The 23,200-nt window shown below is 41.7% G+C and overlaps 1 protein-coding gene across 2 annotated transcripts in view; it reads right to left on the bottom strand.

Moving 5' to 3' along the window:
* Positions 1 to 23,200, bottom strand: part of LOC115177123 (mannosyl-oligosaccharide 1,2-alpha-mannosidase IA) — a 226,980-nt gene that overhangs the window by 55,506 nt on the left and 148,274 nt on the right. For both annotated transcript variants that reach the window (XM_029737661.1, XM_029737662.1), the window contains exon 4: positions 10,915 to 10,995. In XM_029737661.1, coding sequence (XP_029593521.1) covers positions 10,915 to 10,995 — 81 coding nt within the window. The remainder of the gene's footprint in view (positions 1 to 10,914; positions 10,996 to 23,200) is intronic.

Raw genomic sequence — 23,200 nt, 5'->3', positions numbered from 1 at the left:
CTTGATGGGGCTGTCCATATCGGCAGACTGTGATACGGCCATTTCTTGGAGAGACTCCTTCCCCTCCAGGAGACTGTCAAACATGATGACAAAACCACCCCAACGTGTGTTGCTGGGCAGCTTCAATGTGGTGCTCTTATTCTTCTCACTTTGCTTGGTGAGGTAGATTGCTGTTATAACTTGATGACCCTTCACATAGCTAACCAGTTCCTTGGCTCTCTTGTAGAGTGTATCCATTGTTTTCAGTGCCATGATGTCCTTGAGGAGCAGATTCAATGCAGGAGCAGCACAGCCAATGGGTGTGATGTGAGGGTAGGACTCTTCCATTTTAGACCAAGCAGCCTTCATGTTCGCAGCATTGTCTTTCACCAGCGCAAATACCTTCTGTTGTCCAAGGTCATTAATGACTGCCTTCAGCTCATCTGCAATGTAGAGACCGGTGTGTCTGTTGTCCCTTGTGTCTGTGCTCTTGTAGAATACTGGTTGAGGGGTGGAGATGCTGTAGTTAATTATTCCTTGCCCACAAACATTCGACCACCCATCAGAGATGATTGCAATACAGTCTGCTTTCGCTATGATTTGCTTGACCTTCATTTGAACTCTTTTGAACTCTGCATCCAGCAAATGAGTAGAAAAAGCATGTCTGGTTGGAGGGGTGTATGCTGGGCGAAGAACATTCAGAAATCTCTTCCAATACACATTGCCTGTGAGCATCAGAGGTGAACCAGTTGCATACACAGCTCAAGCAAAACACTCATCAGCATTTCTCTGACTACGTTCCTCCATTGTGTCAAAAAAACTTCTGATTCGAGGAGGACCATGAGGTGTTGCTATTGATAAGGTGTCTGATTCATAATTTTCACCTCGAATAGAAGTAGAGGGACTTTTGTCAGAGGTTGCTTGTTGTGAGCGCTGAGCGCACTTGGCCAGATGATTCTGCATCTTCGTTGCATTCTTCACATATGATTTGGCACAGTATTTGCAAATGTACACAGCTTTTCCTTCTACATTAGCTGCAGTGAAATGTCTCCACACATCAGATAGTGCCCGTGGCATTTTCCTGTAAAGATTAGGGGAAAAAATGAGTAAAAAAACAACAAATACAATTCCATGTACAGATAAATAGTTAAGCAGTTAGATTAAACAACTCCTTAAGATAAATGTAAGATAAATGTTTTAAAATGAAACATGTATGGAAACAGGTGAATTAACACTCCAGGCTAAAGCAAGCTAAAACCCACATGGTAGCAAAAACTTACTAGCAGAAACTGTTAAACAAGTTAGAAAATAACTAAACACACTTTGCTGTAGGCTACTATTTACTAGTTAACAAAAAATCATGTATGTCATATAAAATATATTCATCCCACGCAGTTTTGTAACCAAAACTTACCAGAAAGCATATCGTCCTTGGCTCAGACAGTGTAGTAATGTGGGCTCAATAGCATTTCATTAGTGTGCAAGATCTTGAAAATCAGCTGTACATGTGATGGAAGAATGCACTGCGCATGTAGAGGGTTGCAATTCCATAGAATTGGGGATAGTTTAACCAAAATATGCCACAAGATCTAGAATTGCCTTGTGTATCCCACAAAAAAGGTTCACTGTTATAAGCTAACTTATTTCATGAATTTAAGCAAAATTTCCAAAATTCCTGGGCTTAACTTCCCATGGAAAATGTCAAATTCCGGAAATTTACCGGAAAGTTTATGACCCTTTCCAGCCCAAGTATGATTGAGGTCAAAACTCTCTCTCTGTCCTCAGCTCACATGAGTGTGTATCCTTCGCTCTCCCCCCAGGTCTGAGTAGACAGACCCCTGTATCCACATTCTGATGGATATAAGGAGGACTCCTTGTACCACAGCGGTTGATATTAATTAAATTCCCTCCACCAACTTGCCCTGAAGAAAAATCACCTGGAGGATATTACACACACGCACACGCACACGCACACACACACACACACACACACACACACACACACACACACACACACACACACACACACACACACAGAGGTCAGCTCCAGGAAGGTGATATATGTTCTACGGAGTGGATGGGTGAGAGAAAGCAGAGAGAAGACGAATAGCAGAGGGAGTAAGACAGATGCAGTGGAGAGGGTAAAACCTGAGGGAGGAAAAAACGAGAAAGAGCATTGTTGAGAGGGAGAGGGAGAGCGAAACAGCAGTCTGTGAGGGGAGAAATTGAATTCAACACGGAGGAATTCTCAGCTCTGTGGTGGTGTGTTCAGCGTGGAAGCAAAAGTAGGTCACCCAAATAAAAAACATTCTAAATAAGGCTTTAGCTACAGAGAAATTCCATCCCCTGCACCGACACTTTCTGAAATTGTGGTAATTCATTGACACTCACAGGACTGGAGGCTGAGGGACCTATTCTCCTGTGACACCACTGACGTGGAGCCCCGACTGGCACAGGAAGAAACTGACACTAGGTCAGTGAACCAGGAGAGGTGGAGAAGACTCTTAAGGAGCACCTGTCTACTTTAGGGGTATTTGAATGCTCTTTCCCCTCTGTCCTCTCACTCTCTCCCTTTCTAACTCTCTCTCTCCCTCTCTCTTTCCATCTCTTTCTCTCTTTCCATCTCTTTCTCTCTCTATAACATCTCTCCCACACACTCTCTCTCTCCTGAACAAATTAATGTACTTCCATCCCCACTTCCTCTTATGGCTGCCACTGCCTCTCCTTCTGCCTGCCTGTCTGTCCTCCACTCTGCCCACTGCAATTTTCACACAAGGTTGACTGATCCCAAAATGGTTCTACCTGGAACAAAAAAAAGGGTTATTCAAAGGTTTCTCCTATGGCGACAGCCGAAGAATCTTTTAAGGTTGTAGATAGCACCTTTTATCTAAGAGTGTACAGCAGTATACTAACAGAACAACCTGAGTGAAACAAGAGCTTGAAGAACACAGCATATACCATAAAACAACGATTCAGCATTGCGGTTAGAGCACTGACCAGAGAAAGCTCTTTATGCAAGGTACTTAACCTGGGGGCAGTGGTCTAACTGTAAGCCAAGGACCCCCATGGGTCTCTATCTGCCCCAGCAACAGACACAATCATACCACCAGCATTATTAATGGGCAGGTGTTACTCTGGCCTAATCTAAGCACTTTTCACCTCAATCCCACCAGGAGTCATCATTGTTCTCCAACATCAATTTACCATCAGGTGTTGCCGAATGTCCTCCAGTGAAACTGGTTCTGCTGTCCCATAATATGTACACAAAAGGGTTTCCGTTAGGAAAATGTGGCAGCGGAGATTTGACCGGCAGCATTTTAATTTACTGGACATTTAAGAAATGTACTGGACCCATATGCATTGTTTGAATAACCTGATTAGGATGTCCACCCATGGTGCTCAGAATGACGGAAATTAAATGTAGTTTATGGTAATTCATCTTAACAGAACATGCAACTGGGATGCAACGATGTGCGTCATTCTTACCGAATTCCTACGAGCAATTTGAAGATGTTAGAATACATAGGTGGAACACCAAAATTATATAGCCCAATTAGCTCAATCCTGTCTATACAGAAATCAATAAAATCATTCAAAATAGGCTACTATACCAGAAAGCATGATTCGGCCTGTCACGTCCTGACCAGTAAAAGGGGATGTTTGTTATTGTAGTTTGGTCAGGGCGTGGCAGGGGGTGTTTGTTTAGTGTGTTTCGGGGTTTGTTGGGCAATGTTCTATGTTAGTCTATTTCTATGTGTGTGTCTAGTTATTCTATTTCTATGCTTAGTTTATTGGGTTGACCTTCAATTGGAGGCAGCTGTTCCTCGTTGCCTCTAATTGAAGGTCCTATTTAATAGGGGTGTTTTTCTTTGGGATTTGTGGGTAGTTGTTCCGTGTATAGCGTTGTGCCTTACAGGACTGTCTTCGTCGGTGTTTATTGTTTTGTTTCAGTGTTTTTGTATCCTCTTTAATAAATAAGAAGAGTATACACATTCCCGCTGCGTTTTGGTCCACTCACTACGACGAAAGTGACACGGCCCCAGAGGATCATTAGCTTCTGTGGATTGTTTTTAAATAGCAGCCTACAGTTGTAAGGGCCTGGAATTTGGGAAGAGCGCGCGGCAAATACCAAATAGATGATTGTTAAGTTGAGACGGTCAGTTAAAGGCAGAGAGACACAGCCAGGCATATCTCAATATTTAAAAATACAAATTGTGGAAAAAGTTTAAGCCCACTAGCGGAGAACATTGGCCATATCCCCGGTGAGCGTGCATATTGACTGTCTTTATCATTAGGGCAGTGACACTTTTCTGGGGGGGGGGAGACAATTTTCTCCTCCAGGTTAGATGGACGTCATATTGTATTTGTGTCTCCGCTGTTCGTAGGCCTAACTTATGGATATTTTTATTGATCTTTTTGTCAGTGTGAGGAGAGTTGGCTACCCTGTAATTTGTGTCGTATTCAAAAGATTCTATAAATGTCTCCAGTCATAAAAAGTGGAGGAGAATTGCAAGAAATGTGTTTATAAAAGGCCAACATTTTCCTGTGCAAAGAAAGGAGAAGAAATGTAGGCGATCTGACATAGACTAGGCCTACTCTAAGCCGCTGTAGTCTTTTTTGAGAACAGTGATAGAGTTATATTATTAAAAGCAATAAGGCTCATGCAACAGATCAGAACGTTTAGCATAAAATGTTGATAAACAATTATTTCTTCAAATTATAAGTGCAGCAGTGCAGCAGTGTTCCGTCCATAATGCAATTAGCAGGAAAACAAGATTGTGAGCGGTTTCATGTGACAGAGATGAAAATATCCGTTAGAAAACAACGACTAGCATGGGTTGCTAATATGATTAGGATTGTGCATTTGGCTACTGGACAATGAAAGAAAGTTGATTTGAAAACCAATAGAACACGAGAGACAACAACTACTGCTTTCAATAGTATATGGAAGTCTTTATATAATAATTGCCTGCACGTTTGGTTGGATTTTGGCAAGGCTACTTTGAAGCAAGGTAAGATATGCCTCATAAAATATAGTAAAATGTTCAAGTTTCAAACAATGAAGTATATGTTTTCAAAATGCATACTGCCTCCAGCTCTTTGCAAAGTGGTGTATGACGTGCTGAAGCCTGCCTAGTTGCCTATGCACTTAAATGACGAATGGGAAGCGCCCTTCAATTACCAGTTGATAAATAAAAATAGTAGCTCTTTTTAATCGTGGACAGTTTTATTTTTGTATTTTTTTTTACACGCAATTGCCTTTAGAATTGTTGTGCAATGATTGTGTTTATTAAAGCACATGTTTCACTCCAGTAGCAACAAACAGCTGTTTGAGCTGCATCAGCATCTCTCGTGCTACAGTACATCGACTTATTTCAATCAATGAATATGCTAAATATGCCAGCGCCAATTTTACTTATCGGCTTTTCATTTTGGCTATTACCAGCTAACGGAAACCCTGGTACACACACGCACGCACGCACACACACACACGTATTACCCCCTGTTAACTGTCTAAAGTGATTTACGTTCCCTGCTAACTCGAGAATGGTTCCAGGAAAAGGTGGCTTCTCAATTTGCCTCTCTTATCATGTGTGGAGGGAAAAACAGGAGAAGAGGGGTGGCGGTTGGAGACGGAGACGATAAATCTCGCTCCAGCAGACCCGTTGTCGTGGGCCGGGCAGTGTGGAATGGGATGGCACACCGTAACCCAGTAGCACTACACAACCTCAAACCAAGAATGAGAGGGAGAACACACTTCTGTACTTCACTCAACTGTATGATGTGGTAACTGCCAAAATAAAGGAAACATTTGAGTTAATGAGGGATACAAAGTCAATTGAACGCAGGTGCTTCCACACAGGTGTGTTTCCTGAGTTAATGCGTGTCATCATGTATAAAAATGCTGGGCAGGCCATTATTTTGCCCATTATTTTGGCTACCATGGCTATTGATGACAATGCCTCCATCCACAGGGCACGAGTGGCCACTGAACGGTTTGATGAGCATGAAAACGATGTAAACCATATGCCATGGACGTCTCAGTCACCAGGTCTCAACACAATTGAATACTTATGAGAGATTGGAGCGGCGCCTGCTTTGCACCACCATCAACAAAACACCAAATTATAGAATTTCTTGTGGAAGATCGGTGTCGCATCCCTCCAATAAAGTTCCGGACACTTGTAGAATCTATGCCAAGGTGCACTGAGAAGCTGATCTGGCTCGTGGTGGCCCAAAACCCTACATGTTGGTGTTTCCTTTATGTTGGCAGCAGTTGTGGTCAGTTCAGTTTATGATGAGGGTGGACAATTATTATTTTTTATGAGCATGGCCTTATTTATATTACGGCAGGTAACCTGGTGGTTAGAGCGTTGAACTAGTAACCGAAAGGTTGCAAGACCAAATCCCCGAGCTGACAAAGTAAAAATCTGTCGTTCTGCCCCTGTACAAGGCAGTTAACCCACTGTTCCTAGGCCGTCATTGAAAATAAGAATTTGTTCTTAACTGACTTGCCTAGTTAAATAGGTAAAATAAAATTTTTAAAATAAAAGATGACAGCATATTAGATGACTGTCATTCATATTCCATTCACCCAGTTCAACGTAACAGCGATAGGTTTAGGATATTACATGATACTCGGATTTTCCCTATACCCATCATGACGTTGCTACAACCCGGCCTACGAACAAAAGTTTACAACGTAGGTACACAAAAGGCAGAGAGAAAACTTTTAAGTGACAGACAGTGGGTTTATTAACTAATGTGTTAATAAACCCACTACAATCATGCAGTGACGTTACAGTGTATAGTCAGTAAGCAGTTACACTGGCAGGCCCCGGTGGCAATAAATTTATAAAACCAAAAGCTTACCTTGACTTGGAAGAGTTTCAGTGTTGTGTTGGATAGTCATAGCCGGCTAGCTAACATATCATCCTTCTGTTTGAGCAGGGTGTTTGAGTAGGCTAAACTCGCTAGCTGCATTTGCTAAGTAAGTGAAACTGAAAAAAATTGATGACTCTCTCTCTCGCTTCTCCTTAATTTTGGAAGAAATGAATTTGTTAAAAACTGTTCAACTATTGTCTTTCTCTCTTTTTTAGTCAACTACTCACCACATTTTATGCACTGCAGTGCTAGCTAGCTGTATCTTACGCTTTCAGTACTAGATTCATTCTCTGATCCTTTGATTGGGTGGACAACATGTCAATTCCTGCTGCAAGAGCTCTGATAGGTTGGAGGACGTCCTCTGTAAGTTATCATAATTACTGTGTAAGTCTATGGAAGGGGGTGAGAACCATGAGCCTCCTATGATTGTATTGAAGTTAATGTACCCAGAGGAGGATGGACACTAGCATCCTCCGGCTACACCATTGTGCTATCCTAGGCTACTGTAGACCTTCATTGCAAAATAGTATGTTTTAATAAATTATTTGGTGATGTGATTATATTTAGTATAGTTATCTAAAAAGGATAACTTTTTAATTGTAAAAAAAATCTGAAAATCACTGAGGATGGTCCTCCCCTTCCTCCTCTGAGGAGCCTCCACTGATTGGTAGTTACCTTGTACAGTATGTGCTAATATGTACTTACAGCACCAAGAAATGGCACGGAAAACAAACACAAATGCCATTGTGAACCCCAATGCAGCTTCAGGAGTGACAAACTATGAGAAGGGATGTAAGGGTGCTGGATGTAAGGGCGGCCTATAGCAATTTTACTCATCTGATCGCATTTGCATTTCACAAGGTGAATTTAAAGTGCATTTCACAAAGTCTAATCAGATTCTATTCTCCTCATCTCCAAACATGAGAGAGAAATGAGGGAAGATATGAGGAATGCTTCCTAGGCAAACAATTTGTTTACCAACTCATGATTAATATGAACATTTCCACTGTATGCTCTTTGAAAGAGCAATTTACTATAAGAAGTATAACCATTAATAATTGCAATGGGTATAAACAATGATGACAGTTGTGTGTGAATGAATTGAAGCTCAAGCAACAGGCATCCATACCAAAAATCTAAACTGAGCTTAGTGCTATACGGGCTGTATGGTGACATAATGTGACAATATTGATTTTACACACTGTTCTTTTCCACGTACACTACTGGTCAAATGTTTTAGAACACCTACTCATTCAAGCTTTTATTTTTACTTTTACTATGTTCTACATTGTAGAATAATAGTGAAGACATCAAAACTATGAAATAACACACATGGATTCATGTAGTAACCAAAAAAGCGTTAAACAAATCAAAATATATTTGAGATTCTTCAAATAGCCACCTTTTGCATTGATGACAGCTTCACACACTCTTGTCATTCTCTCAACCAGCATCACCTGAAATGTTTTTCCAACAGTCTTGAAGGAGTTTCCACATGTGCTGAGCACTTTTGGGTGCTTTTCCTTTACTCTGCGGTCCGACTCATCCCAAACCTTCTCAATTTGGTTGAGATCGGGGGATTGTGGAGGCCAGGTCATATAGCCCTTACAAAGCCTGGATGTGTGTTGGGTCATTGTCCAGTTGAAATACAAATGATAGTCCTACTAAGCCCAAACCACATGGGATGGCGTCTCGCTGCAGAATGCTGTGGTAGACATGCTGGTTAAGTGTGCCATGAATTCTAAATAAATCACAGACAGTGTCACCAGCAAAGCACCCCCACACCATAACACCTCTTCCTCCATACTTTACGTTGGGAAATACACCGTGTCTCACAAAGACATGGCAGTTGGAACCAAAAATCTCCAATTTGGACTCCAGACCAAAGGACAAATTTCCACCGGTCTAATGTCCATTGCTCGTGTTTCTTGGCCCAAGCAAGTCTCTTTTTCTTATTGGATTCCTTTAGTAGTGGTTTCTTTGCAGCAATTTGACCATGAAGGCCTGATTCACACAGTCTTCTCTGAACAGTTGATGTTGAGAAGTGTCTGTAACTTGAACTCTGTGAAGCATTTATTTGGGCTGCAATTTCTGAGGGGCCGTTAACTGTAATGAACTTATTCCTTTGGCGGTCCTCATTAGAGCCAGTTTCATCATAGCCCTTGATGGTTTTTGCGACTGCACTTGAAGAAATCTTCAAAGTTCTTGAAATGTTCCATATTGACTGACCTTCATGTCTTAAAGTAATGATGGACTGTCGTTTCTCTTTGCTTATTTGAGCTGTTCTTGCCATAATATGGACTTGGTCTTTTACCAAATAGGGCTCTCTTCTGTATACCCCCCTACCTTGTCACAACACAACTGATTGGCACAAACGCATTAAGAAAGAAAGAAATTCCACAAACAAACATTTAACAAGGTACACCTGTTAATTGAAATGCATTCCAGGTAACTACCTCATGAAGCTGGTTGAGAGAATGCCAAGAGTGTGCAAAGCTGTCATCGAGGCAAAGGGTGGTGTCACGCCCGGACCTTGGAGATCCTTTATTCTCTATTTTGGTTAGGTCAGGGTGTGACTAGGGTGGGCATTCTAGTTTCTTTATTTCTAGGTTGGCCTGATATGGTTCCCAATCAGAGGCAGCTGTCTATCATTGTCTCTGATTGGTGATCATATTTAGGCAGCCTTTTCCCACCTGTTCTTTGTGGGATCTTCTTTTTGGTACTGTGCTGTTTAGCCCTACTTACGTTACGTTTCGTTTGTATTTGTTGGGACTGTGGAGGCGCACTGGAGATACAGCGCGTAGTGCTGGTGCAGGATGTTCTGGACTGTGGAGGTGCACTGGAGGTCTGGAGCGTAGAGCTGGCACAACGTGTCCTGGACAGATGACCACACTCACACGGCAAGTGCGGGGAGCTGGCACAGGACGCACTGGGCTGTGAAGGCGCACTGGGAACACAGTGCGTAGAGCCGGCGCAGGATATCCTGGACCGAGGAGACGTACTGGAGACCAGGCGCGCTGAGCCAGCACCACCCGTCCCGGACAGATGCCCACTTTCGCACGGCAAGTGCGGGGAGCTGCCACAGAACGCACCGGGCTGTGGATGCGCACTGGGGACACCGTGCGTATCATCACAAAACATGGTGCCTGACTGGTCACACGCTCCCCACGGTGAGTACGGGGAGTTGGCTCTGGTTCAAACCCTGGCTCCGCCAACCACCCCGTGTGCTCGGTGTTCATTTAATAAAGAAAGATGTACGCCTACCACGCTGCACCTTGGTCCAATCCTTCCATCAACGAGCGTAACAGGTAGCTATTTGAAGAATCTCAAATATAAAATATATTTTGATTTGTTCAACACTTTTTTGGTGACTACACGATTTCATAGTGTTGATGACTTCACTATTATTCTACAATGTAGAAAATAGTAAAAAAAAAAAAAACCTTGAATGAGTAGGTGTTCTAAAACTTTTGACCGGTAGCATATATTCATATTTCACGAACATTCCGCCGTAGAGAAATGTTGTGCTCTCTCTCCCTGACTCACTCAGCCTCCAAATCAATGTCCATTAAGCCGACTCAAGCGCTCATATGTCATTGGACTTGTTTTCCATTAATTTGGCGTCAGCATGGATTGTCCCCACTTCATCTGAACAGCCAAGAGCATCATGTCATGTACCATGCTTGGGCAGATATTTTATATAGCATGCTTGACCTCCACTCTGTTCATAGTACATTGGTAATAGATTGGTAATGCAGAGGGTCACATGTGGGTCAGTGCAGATGTGTGCCTGAGCTATGTCTGTGACAGCAATGTGGTCATGCCGGGAATAGGGCATGTGGGAGTTATGTGAGCTGAGAAATGTTTTACACACTGACTATGTGATGAGATTTCCTGTTTCTGTTTGTGTGTGTGTGTGTGTGTTTTATGACTTTGCAACACTATTCCACACAACTCCTTCATCATTTAAACTGCAGGGCCAAATCTCAATAATGGAAGAGACCCGTTCTTCCTGAATCGAGGGGTATAATAGACATTAATGAATCTTACCTCCTCTCCTGTCAGGTAGTACGCAGAGAGCAGCCCACCGACGTAACGGATATTCACCTCGAAGAGAGAAGCCTCGCCGTTCTGTAAGAGAGAGATCACACTGCATCAGAGGTGGAATGATCCATTCAGGACACAGCCCAATCTCATAAATGATTAGTCAAAAATAACTCATAATTCTATCAACAGTCGCATGGCAACACCAACCAATCAGTCGTGTGATGAAATAGAGGTTAAAAACATCATCAATAATGAATAATTAATAAACCTACATTTTTAATTGATCAATAATAATGAATGAGAATTTGATGTTTGCGCTCTTGAGCCATAGAAGTACATCAGAAATCCATATGTGAAGATCTCCAACGTGTTGCCCATTGAAACAGTGGAGTTATGCATACTGCTAAACAGTAGCAGTTATCTAGAGAGTAGGCTTGTACCACCTTAGAACTAGTATTGCTTCCCACCCACAGCCCTATAAGATTCCATTTATATACGTTAAATAAAGACTCTAGAAGGGAACATTTCAATAAAGCCAGGGAAGAGAGTCAAAGGCTTGCGATAATGTTAGCTGCATTTTACTCACTCGTATGTCTAATGTTTAGAACCACGGCAGACTATCGATTCTCCTCTGGCAGCCTTAGAAAATATACACCGTCTAGTTCACTGATGACTCTCCACTCTTAACTCTTTTTCGCGTTTTCTCATCACGTTTGCGGCCTTTCCAATTCTCTTTGTTGTGAGTTCCTGGATTTGAAAGTGACGAAATGGTGCTAGGCTTTACTTTTCCCATCTCCCGTTACGTCTGCTTCGACACAACTATCAGGATGGTGCAACTGGGTTAAGATTAAGCTGTCAGAATACACCATCTCAGAGTGCAATTAGTGCTCTGTCAAATCTATTATTATAGCTCCTGGAGCGATTTGCTGTTTGCCAAAGTTGGACAGAGTTTATCAGTGCACTGCTCCATATGCTATGGGAATGAAGTTAAGAGGTGTTAAGGACTAACACGTGCCCGTGAATGAGATGGGGGTATGTCACCATAATTACAGACACTCATTCTCACCCAAGGTTGAGGTGACGATGGTGCTTATTGACTTGGAGACCCCTCAAGAAGGAAATTGCTATCTCAAGAAGCCACGATAAGGAAAGTGTAATTGGGTGGTGCTGGAGAGGGTAATTACATCCAATCTAGAACCAGACTAAAGATGTGGAGCGGCTTTCTCTAACATCATCCCAACTCTATCGTTTTCCACCATACATTTGTACACACTGTATGAGAAACTCACAAAGTAAAGTCATGTACTTTTTAAAAACATTTCAAGAGATGAGTGCTATAGTTTGACATTCTTCACAGCTGTTAAATTTCAGCCTTGCACTATGTAATTATTAGGTAATGACTGCCGGGCTAATGTGCGACTGAGAAGTTGGCCACGTCTCTTTCAAGACAGTTTAACCACTGACATTCTGTAAGACAAACTGCCAATCCTCTGCCATGGTGACCCAGCGGAGTCGTCTTGCCAACCCGTAGATGAGTGGCCGTTCTATAATGGACCTAAAATGGTGGTGATTAGGGACAGACTTTTCATTTGTCACCAGTGATGGTGGCACTTTGGCAAGGACAGCCATAAGGTACAATGAGGGGACCGTAATGGCGACTACGGTTCAACTGATCTGACTCATGCTACCAAACACAAGCCTTGTAAATCACTCTTCAAACGTCTCATAAAAGTTAATTTAGTACGAGTGGTTTACTCCAGAGGCTTCAATGCTGATTGGGTCCATTGATAACGAAATCATATTATATAAGCGTTTCAAAAACATGTAATTAAAATACATTGTTGTGCTTAATTTGCAATTTGTTCTGCCAGATGTTTTCAGTAATTTATTTCCCAATATAACATTGTTAATTTGCATCACAGGGAATTATTAGGTCTTGCATCTACGTCCAAGACCACACACTTTGAGTCTCCACTGCAAACAAAGCAGATCGCCGTGGGAAAGCTCAACTCTAAATCCACTGTAACCACTTCACCTGAAAAGAAATGTGATAAATCTCAGCATCACACACATACAGTATTGTCATGGGTGAAACAATAAACAACTAATACATCCAAAGTCTCCCCAGAAGGCTTTTCACACGAATAAATAAAAAGCAATGTGTGCACATTTAATTGCTCCACTTTTCCAGTGCTATGCAGAGTGGAAAATAAAATCAGGTGAAGGAAGGAATAAAGGCAAGCTTGTTGTTTTTCATTCCCTGCCTTTCTCTCCTCCCTCTGCTCAGTAGTGCGTCTAATTAGAAGACAACACGGGGCTGTCAGAGTTAACACGCCAGCTCTAACTGCCTCTGTTTCTGCCACCCAGAAGAAAACCTTCCTGCTTATGATCCTCTCTCTATTGTACGAGCACCCCCACCTCCAGTACTATTCATACTGTATAGAAGGAGTTGCACTATTCAAATAAATGATTCGTCTGGGATCGGGCTGTGTCATTACATTTTGTCAGCCGGTATTGTCATGCAAAAGCCTACCGCTTTCACCGTAATTGATCGTTAATGAACATAAACACCTTTAGCATCTCCAGGCCTCCACGCACACTAGTTGCATACAAGCCGCCTTTATGATATCTACATTTTAAAAAGTCTAATAAATCAATTGAAGATACACCCTCACAATGAATCCATGATTTATTTTAGGCAGGTCTAAAGAAACATTATGACATGAAGAAAATGTATTTCAGAAGGACTGAATATGAGTTGGCCTCCTGAATATGAGTTGGCCTCCTGAATATGAGTTGGCCTCCTGAATATGAGTTGGCCTCCTGAATATGAGTTGGCCTCCTGAATATGAGTTGGCCTCCTGAATATGAGTTGGCCTCCTGAATATGAGTTGGCCTCCTGAATATGAGTTGGTCTACTGAATATGAGTTGGCCTCCTGAATATGAGTTGGCCTCCTGAATATGAGTTGGCCTACTGAATATGAGTTGGCCTACTGAATATGAGTTGGCCTCCTGAATATGAGTTGGCCTCCTGAATATGAGTTGGCCTCCTGAATATGAGTTGGCCTACTGAATATGAGTTGGCCTACTGAATATGAGTTGGCCTACTGAATATGAGTTGGCCTACTGAATATGAGTTGGTCTACTGAATATGAGTTGGCCTACTGAATATGAGTTGGTCTACTGAATATGAGTTGGTCTACTGAATATGAGTTGGCCTACTGAATATGAGTTGGCCTACTGAATATGAGTTGGTCTACTGAATATGAGTTGGTCTACTGAATATGAGTTGGCCTCCTGAATATGAGTTGGTCTCCTGAATATGAGTTGGCTTCCTGAATATGAGTTGGCCTACTGAATATGAGTTGGTCTACTGAATATGAGTTGGTCTACTGAATATGAGTTGGCCTCCTGAATATGAGTTGGCCTCCTGTATGTTATCTGGCTATGTGCCATGCCATAGGCTTGTTCATTTAGTAGACAAGATATGCTTATAAGTCCAGTGCCATTATTTTATATTATATGATTAGGTTGCATGATTTCATAGTAAGAAGAATATAACTGAACTTAGCTGAATAAAACAGAAAGGATATTTTCCCCATTCCGGAGCGAGAGCGTGCATTTGAAGTGGCTACTGTATGTTGAGCATAAAAGTGATTATTTGAAACAGGGCCTACAGTATACCCTAGATTTACAGTTATTTGGCAACTTTCCTTGTGAATGATACAAACCTTAAAATGCCTTAGAAATCAAAAGATATATGGGATGCATGATGCGTCAATAGGCTATTAACGATTTGAGAAAGTTCCTTGCCTCAGGCTGCACACACTGTTTTCTCTTGAAGTGATCATATTTTCACCCATCGGACTATTCTCAATTTAACATTGTCTTTACTAATATGTCAAATGAGTTTAGATGTAGAATGGCCCATTATCAAATAGTCAGGAACAGGGGCAAGAGAAAAAAATACATGTCATCCGTATTCACTCGAATAGCGAATGGAGGTCACTTTCCTGCCGTTCGTTTCACTCACGTTGGGTAGGCTACTCTGGTTATTTCTCGGCGTGACAGGTGATATTCAGCACAAACTCTGTATGCCATGAGCTCTCCAACCCTGTTGCCGCAGCTACCCAGTGCTTCATTTGGGAAACCAAGTGAAATCGGTTCGGGAACATTGATAGTAACATGCTTCACAACGAAACATATTTTCATGAAACTGTTGACAACCGCTCTCTCTGCACCTGGAGAAGGGAATGAAGGAGAGGAGATGGAAACGCACAGCGGTGAGATATTCTGTAGGTAAAGGTAATGCCTATTAATATAAAAAACATGCCCTATTACTTGGCTATTCAAAATCAAATACACATTTGTAGGCTAACTCTGGATTTGCTTAATTTAGGGTAGACCAATTACATACTAAAGATTTTTTGACGTTTATCTTCCAAGCGAAATATGTGGTAGGCTATATATTGTATAACGGCAAAATAAATATTTTAATTCCGTTTTTTGTTTGGGCTTGGGCTCATAATAGGCCTATGTGTATGCATAATCTATAATATGCATAATTGTGAATTTGAATGAATCATCACCTTAGAAAGCGTTGTCCACTTCGTGGCGTTAAGGCTTTGAAACAACATCCACAACGATCATGTTTCCCCACTCAATTTCAACCTGTTGTTGAAATTCTTTCTTCAAATTGATCAATCACAGTGAGGTGAGTTTTAAAAGCACAATACTGTTTTGATGATGTGATTTTCGATTGCACTTACGTCAAAGTGGTTAGAGGGACAATAGAGCCCTGAATACCAGGCCATTAGGACCTGATGGTCGTTAGCGACTTGGGTACTACCAAAGCATGTCCAGTGTGCATGAAAGGAGAATACCATGCCTTAGCGGTCACATAGGATTTTACTGTGGTCATGACTGCCGGTGTGGCAGTTAAACGCTCACTGCAACAGCCCAAGTCTTGGGAATGTTCTTATATGGTCATGTACAGGTCTGACTCTGTCCCTCACTGCATATTCCAGAGGGCAATTTTATTATTTCATAAAGCAGCTGACCAATAATGAAGCCACACAACAGAACATGTCATCCAATGTGGATTTAGGGGCTGTGTGTGTGTGTTGTAAATGCTACCAGATTGGCATCCAAAAATGGTGCTATATATATATCCCACAGCTGTGCCAACGTGCCTGAAAGGAGGTTATGAAAAAAGTTAGTCTAGTGAATCAAATTATCTATGGGGGGAAAAAGTACATTGCTGTTGTGGCTTGTTGCTGTTCTGCTTCAGTGTACAGTGTACAATGTTGTTGTCTTTGATTGATGCTTGCTTTTCGGTTGGTGAGCATTCAACAAAGCATGGCACTGGTTTTGATCACTCTCTCTGCCAAGATTAGACTGGGACATAAGCCTGATTGGCACTTCCCGCTGTGCTTTCGGTGTGCAAGAGGGGCAAATGAGACTGTTATTGAGGCCTGCAATGGACTACTCAGGCGCAAATATAACATTAATGGTATGATTTAATCCTAATCCGGGGCTATCAGAGCCATTGGGTACACAACACACTGCACGTCCAGACTCTCGGATTCAAACCTGTGGCAAAATCAGCACTCGGAAACCAAGCAAATAGATTGTGTTTCGTGGGAAGCTGAACAGACAAGCCAGTATTTAAATAGAGGAGTAGATCATGCCTAAATCAAAGTTGGTGTTAAACCAACAGAGCTGTGATTTAACTCAACTTCACTAATTAGCAGGGATTGATTATGAAAGGGACCAATTAGGTGGTGTCACTCAGGTACTGTTTCGTCCACAACCTGGGAGCTGTAACTCTGCTAATACCGTTGCTGTGAACAGAAGTTCCTCAGAACTCCTTCCTTTCCTGTCACCAACAGGATGTAAATCCAGGGCTGTTTTTGAAAAATGTACAATAATTATGGGCTTGATTAGCATCAAGTCCATAATTAGGCTGTCCTAGACACCGGAGCTTTAATGACTGCTAACCTCTGGAGCATGCTAAACAGCATGACCTGGGGAAGGAGAGCTCGCGCTAAGGAAACTACTAAAAGGGACACTTACAGTAAGTAATGTTGGGCCTTTACATCTCGTGACAGTGGTGACATCATCATACATTCAAAGATCGGTGCTCTCACAATGCAGTTTTTCCTAGCCGCCGTGCTTCTGCACCTGCATTGCTTGCTGTTTGGGGTTTTAGGCTGGGTTTCTGTGCAGCACTTTGTGACATCAGCTGATGTAAGAAGGGCTTTATGAATACATTTGATTTGATTTGATTAGTAGATTACATTGCTGATTAGTTAGTTGACATTGAGATTGTCGTTAAACCAAAATCTGAGTCTGAGCAAAGCATGAGGCAACTTCATTTAATTTAAGCACATTTGCGCATTTACTGTATTATCATAAACAATGTTATATAACGGCTGCTAAGGGAGGCTTCACCAACGGAGTTAATGGAGATCAAAACAGAGTATGAGGTCCATTATTATTAGTAGGCTATGTTCCCAGTAGTGCATTATTCTAATAGGCATCAGTGGAGGGCAGCTTTTTGAACTGGAGCTGAGACAACAAAAACACAACATATCAAAAAGGTCTTGGGTTGTTATGGGTGGGAGGACACTTTTAACTTTTCTTTAGTCATCAAAACAACACAGGTCAAGAGTTCACGACCTTCCTGTTTAGTCTAGATTTGTTTTATCTTTTATGTAAATACTGCCAGCCATTTTTACTGCCAGCCATAAGACTGTAAGCGGTGGAGTAGATGTGATAGATCAGGTACTTTGATTTCAATGCAACACAATCATTCTGCTACCAGAGTTCCATTCTCTCCATGATGCATTTTTAAGAGGGGGCAATACAGAAGGCGCCACCACAAATCACTAAAGTCTTACAGGCCAATACATTCTCGAAATACACAGGCAAAATGGTTGGCTGCATACTTTATGAAAGTTCAGATTTCTGAACTCATCAGGGAAGGTACAGAAAACAATCTATCCCATAGTGATAGGCTATTCCATATCTTATCCAAAATGCATCCATCCATCTCTGTGTCCCTAACACATACACCCCCATGACACTGTCTTGTACCACATCTTCACTGAATACATTATGGCAAAATAAGAGACTGACTAATAATAAATTAATGTCACTAGGGTGATAACTTTGAATTACAGCCCCTCGTCCTCCTCTATCACTCACAATCCCTCCATCTCTTCCATTGTCTGGGGAGTAGAAGGCATCGGAGAGGGGGGAGTAACTGAGAAAAGAAGGTTTGGCGAATGCACCTCAAAGCTGTTCTCTTTGAGTGTACACACAAAGGCACTCAGACACAAATACACACACAAACAAGAACACGACAGCAGACGTGTCTCCAGGAGTTCACAGGCAAGGAGAACGCTCTCATAATGCAGGTCTCCCATTTATCTATTTTTATTTCACCTTTATTTAACTCACGGGACACTCCTCCACTCTCTCTCTGTCTCTCATTCCATCTCTCCCTCCTTGTTCAGTCCATTTTTCCTCCACGTCCTTGTTCCTGTGTGTGTGCCTGTGTGTGTGCCAATGGTACATCAGATCAATGTTTTCATCCAAATCTCTAAATGGATTCCCGAGCCCTGTCACTATACTGGCTGAAAGGCCAAAATACCATTCTGTCTTATCATTCCTCTAATCTGATGTTCATCTCAAAAATCCTATAAACACATCTGTGCAGAGCATACAAGGAAAACATTGTTTGCCATCCATCACAATTAACCTCTGATCATCAACCTAATGGCATTGAGCCAGTGCCAACCTCTGCCTACCTACGTCCAGAGCTAAGGCTAGAGACGGAATTCAAATGTCACTGGTGTTACAGTAAATAACAGTATGTAGTATCTGTAATAAACCCCCCCACACATTGTTCTCCTCCAGCAGAGATAGGATGTCAGCAGGATGCCTTGACCTCATGGCTGGGGCATGGCATCTTCAGTCAAGCAGCCCCTCATATGATACATGCCCTCTGGTTTCAGCAGCCCTAATGACTGGAGCCCTGTGGAGCCACGTTCACTGTGGACATGAGGCCAGATCAGGTCAGCCAACAGGCCTACTGAGGTAAACAACAAGAGCCTGATCCAGATCTAGACAGCTGCAAGGTCTACTAAGTTTGCACAGTGAGCTTCCAGAAATCAGATAGCAAATGCCAACCTACTTAAACCAACTGATAAACAAGGAAGGAAAAACAAGTTTGTACCCATGGGTGGTCTTCCAGTTTAGAACAGCCGGGAGTCGCAGATGAATGAATACAACCTACTTGTCTTTGGAGCAACAATTCATGTTCTGGCAGAGTAAGTGTAGGGTACAGTATGCGATTGCTCGGGGAGATGACAGAGACAAGAAACATTTTGATTTATTACCCAGCATTGTTTAGAATAAAAAGCTCAAAAATGTTTATCAAAGCATACCATGATCACATCTTTCTTTATAAGCAACACATTATTAAATCTGCATATGAGCTGTTTATCATATTACTGATTGCCAGAAACGCATTATGCAAATGTGAAATGGTAAACTGAGTCGTCTCATACTGAAGCAATTCTAATTGAAGTAACATGTCATTTCTCACAATTAAGGCATTGTTTTTTGTGAATAGGGGTTCAATAAGGGCACTACAATATATCAATCAGTATGTGATCAAACAGGCCAATCTCTGGGGGGTTGATAAAGCGAATCCCTGCTCTCGGCTGACGGTCACTTTGTCAGATGAAAGTTTCAGGCCAATTATACAACTTTACGGCACAGTTTTGGCCTGAGGTTCCAATATTTCTCTGAGGGTGAATAGAACAGCTATACTCTTCTTCCATCATCTGCATTCGCTAACAAAAGTCAAAATATTTGTCAACTACCTTTGAAGAAATTAATGTCTGCTTTTCTGGTCAGATAATCAACGTGTTCTTTCGATCTTTTCTGCATGACTGGATTTTATTAACCCTCTCTTGACCGTAAGCTGACCTCTGGGGACATTACGGATCTATCGTAGGACATAGCGCAAGTAAGAATGGTGCACTGTGGGTTTCAATTCATAATAGATATTCTCTTTCCATCTTAATAGAGACACATATACAGTACCAGTCAAAAGTTGACACACCTACTCATTCAAGGGTTTCTTTATTTTTACTATTTTGTACATTGTATAATAATAGTGAAGACATCAAAACTAAATAACACACATGGAATCATGTAGTAACCATAAAAAGTGTTAACTTCACTAGGGTAGGGGGCAGCATTCGGAATTTTGGATGAAAAGCGTGCCCAAATTTAACTGCCTGCTACTCAGGCCCAGAAGCTAGGATATGCATATAATTGGTAGATTTGGATGGAAAACACTCTAGAGTTTTCAAAACTATTAAAATAATGTCTGTGAGTATAACAGAATTGATATGGCAGGCGAAAACCTGAGGAAAATCCATCCAGGAAGTACTATTATTTTGAAAGGCTGTTTTTCCATTGAAAGCCTATCCACCATACAAAGACTTCGGACCCAGTTCACGATCTCTATGGCTTCTTCTACATGTGGCCAGTCTTTGGGCATTGTTTCAGGCTTTTACTCTGAACAATGAGGGAGATACAGCACTTTCAATGAGTGGACAGTGGAAATTTCCAGACATGAGCCCAGCGTGCGATCGGGAGCGCACCTTTCTTGTTTCTCCTTTTCTATTGACAAAGCTTTTGTCCGGTTGAAATATTGATTATTTATGACAAAAACAACCTGAGGATTGATTTTAAACATCGTTTGACATGTTTCTACGAACTTTTATCGTACTTTTTTTACTTTTCGTCTGGATGTTGAGAGCGCGCTTTGTGCCTTTGGATTACTGAACTAAACGCACCAACAAAACGGAGGTTTTTGGACATAAAGAGGGACATTATCGAACAAAACTAACATTTATTGTGTAACATGGAGTCCTGGGAGTGCCACCAGATGAAGATCATCAAAGGTAAGTGATTAATTTAATCGCTATTTCTGACTTTTGTGAGTCCTCTCCTCGGCTGGAAAATGTCTGTATGGTGTTTTGTGGCTAGGCGCTGTCCTAACATAATCGCATGGTGTGCTTTCGCCGTAAAGCCTTTTTGAAATCTGACACAGCGGCTGGATTAACAAGACGTTTATCTTTAATCCTATGTATAACACTTTTATCTTTCATCAATATTTATGATGAGTATATCTGTAATTTGATTTGGCTATCTGCAATTTCACCGGATGTTATTTGAGACAATGCATTACTGAACATAACGCGCCAATTTAAACAGAGGTTTTTGGACATAAAAAGGGACTTTATTGAACAAAACAAACATTTATTGTGTAACATGGAGTCCTGGGAGTGCCACCAGATGAAGATCATCAAAGGTTAGTGATTCATTTAATCGCTATTTCTGACTTTTGTGAGTCCTCTCCTTAGCTGGAAAATGTCTGTATGGTTTCTTGTGGCTAGGCGCTGTCCTAACATAATCGCATGGTGTGCTTTCGCCGTAAAGCCTTTTTGAAATCGGACACTGTGGTTGGATTAACAAGAAATTGATCTTTAAAATGGTGTATAATACTTGAATGTTTGAGGAATTTTAATTATGGGATTTCTGTTGTTGAATTTGGCGCCCTGCAATTTCACTGGCTGTTGTCGAGGTGGGACGCTAGCGTCCCAATGATACCAGAGAGGTTAAACAAATCAAAATATATTTTATATTTGAGATTCTTCGAAGTAGCCAACCTTTGCCTTGATGACAGCTTTGCACACTCTTGGCATTCTCTCAACCATCTTCATAAGGTAGTCACAGGTGTGCCGTGTTAAAAGTTAATTTGTGGAATTTCTTTCCTTCATAATGAATGCCTTTGAGCCAATCTGTTGTGTTGTGACAAGGTAGAGGTGGTATACAGAAGATAGCCCTATTTGGTAAAAGACCAAGTCCATATTATGGCAAAAACAGCTCAAATAAGCAAAGAGAAATGACAGTGCATTATTACTTTAAGACATGAAGGTCAGTCAATACGGAAAATTTCAAGAACTTTAAAGGTTTCTTTAAGTACAGTCGCAAAAACTACCAAGCGTTATGATGAATCTGGCTCTCATGAGGACCGCCACAGGAATGGAATGCCCAGAGTTACCTCGTCTGCAGAGGATAAGTTCATTACAGTTACCAGCCTCAGAAATTGCAGCCCAAATAAATTCTTCACAGAGTTCAAGAAACAGACACATCTCAACATCAACTGTTCAGAGAAGACTCTGTGAATCAGGCCTCCATGGTCAAATTGCTGCAAAGAAACCATTACTAAAGGACACCAATAACAAGAAAATACTTTCTTGGGCCAAGAAACACGAGCAATGGACATTAGACTGGTGGACATCTGTCCTTTGTTCTGATGAGTCCAAATTTTAGATTTTTGGTTCCAACAGAATAGGTGAATGGATGATCTCCACATGTGTACTGTAGTTCCCACTGTGAAGCATGGAGGAGGAGTTGTGATGGTGTGGGGATGCTTTGCTGGTGACACTGTCAGTGATCTATTTAGAATTCAAGGTACACTTAACCAGCATTGCTATCACAGCATTCTGCAGTGATACGACATCCCATCTGGATTGCGCATAGTGGGACTATCATTTGTTTTTCAACAGGACAATGACCCAACACACCTCCAGACTGTGTAAGGGCTATTTGACCAAGAAGGAGAGTGATGGAGTACTGCATCAGATGATCTGGCCTCCACAATCACCCGACCTCAACCAAATTGAGACGGTTTGAGATGAGTTGGACCACAGAGTGAAGGAATAGCTGCCAACAAGTGCTCAGCACATGTGGGAACTCCTTCAAGACTGTTGGAAACGCATTACAGGTGAAGCTGGTTGAGAGAATGCCAAGAGTGTGCAAAGCTGTCATCAATGCAAAGGGTGGCTATTTTGATTTGTTTAACAGTTTTTTGATTACTACATGATTCCATGTGTTATTTCATAGTATTGATGTCTTCACTATTATTCTACAATGTAGAAAAGAGTAAAAATAAAGAAGAACCCTTGAATGAGTAGGTGTGTCCAAAATTTCACTGGTACTGTAGAAGAACCATTAGGAAAACACAGTAACATCTAACCTGGTGTGTTTGGGGCAACCAACCAAGCAGGATGGGTCCCTGAAGTGCTTTGCCTGGTCCCGTTACACATGAATCTCTTGGCCAAATCAGGGAACACATTAAGTGTTCTCTCACATCACACGTCACTCGCTTGACCTTTCAGTGTGACAACAGCCTGCGGG

The sequence above is a fragment of the Salmo trutta genome, chromosome 37, assembly GCF_901001165.1.
Source record: "Salmo trutta chromosome 37, fSalTru1.1, whole genome shotgun sequence".
Lineage (NCBI taxonomy): Eukaryota > Metazoa > Chordata > Actinopteri > Salmoniformes > Salmonidae > Salmo > Salmo trutta.
This window is presented reverse-complemented; position numbering and strand designations above follow the sequence as displayed.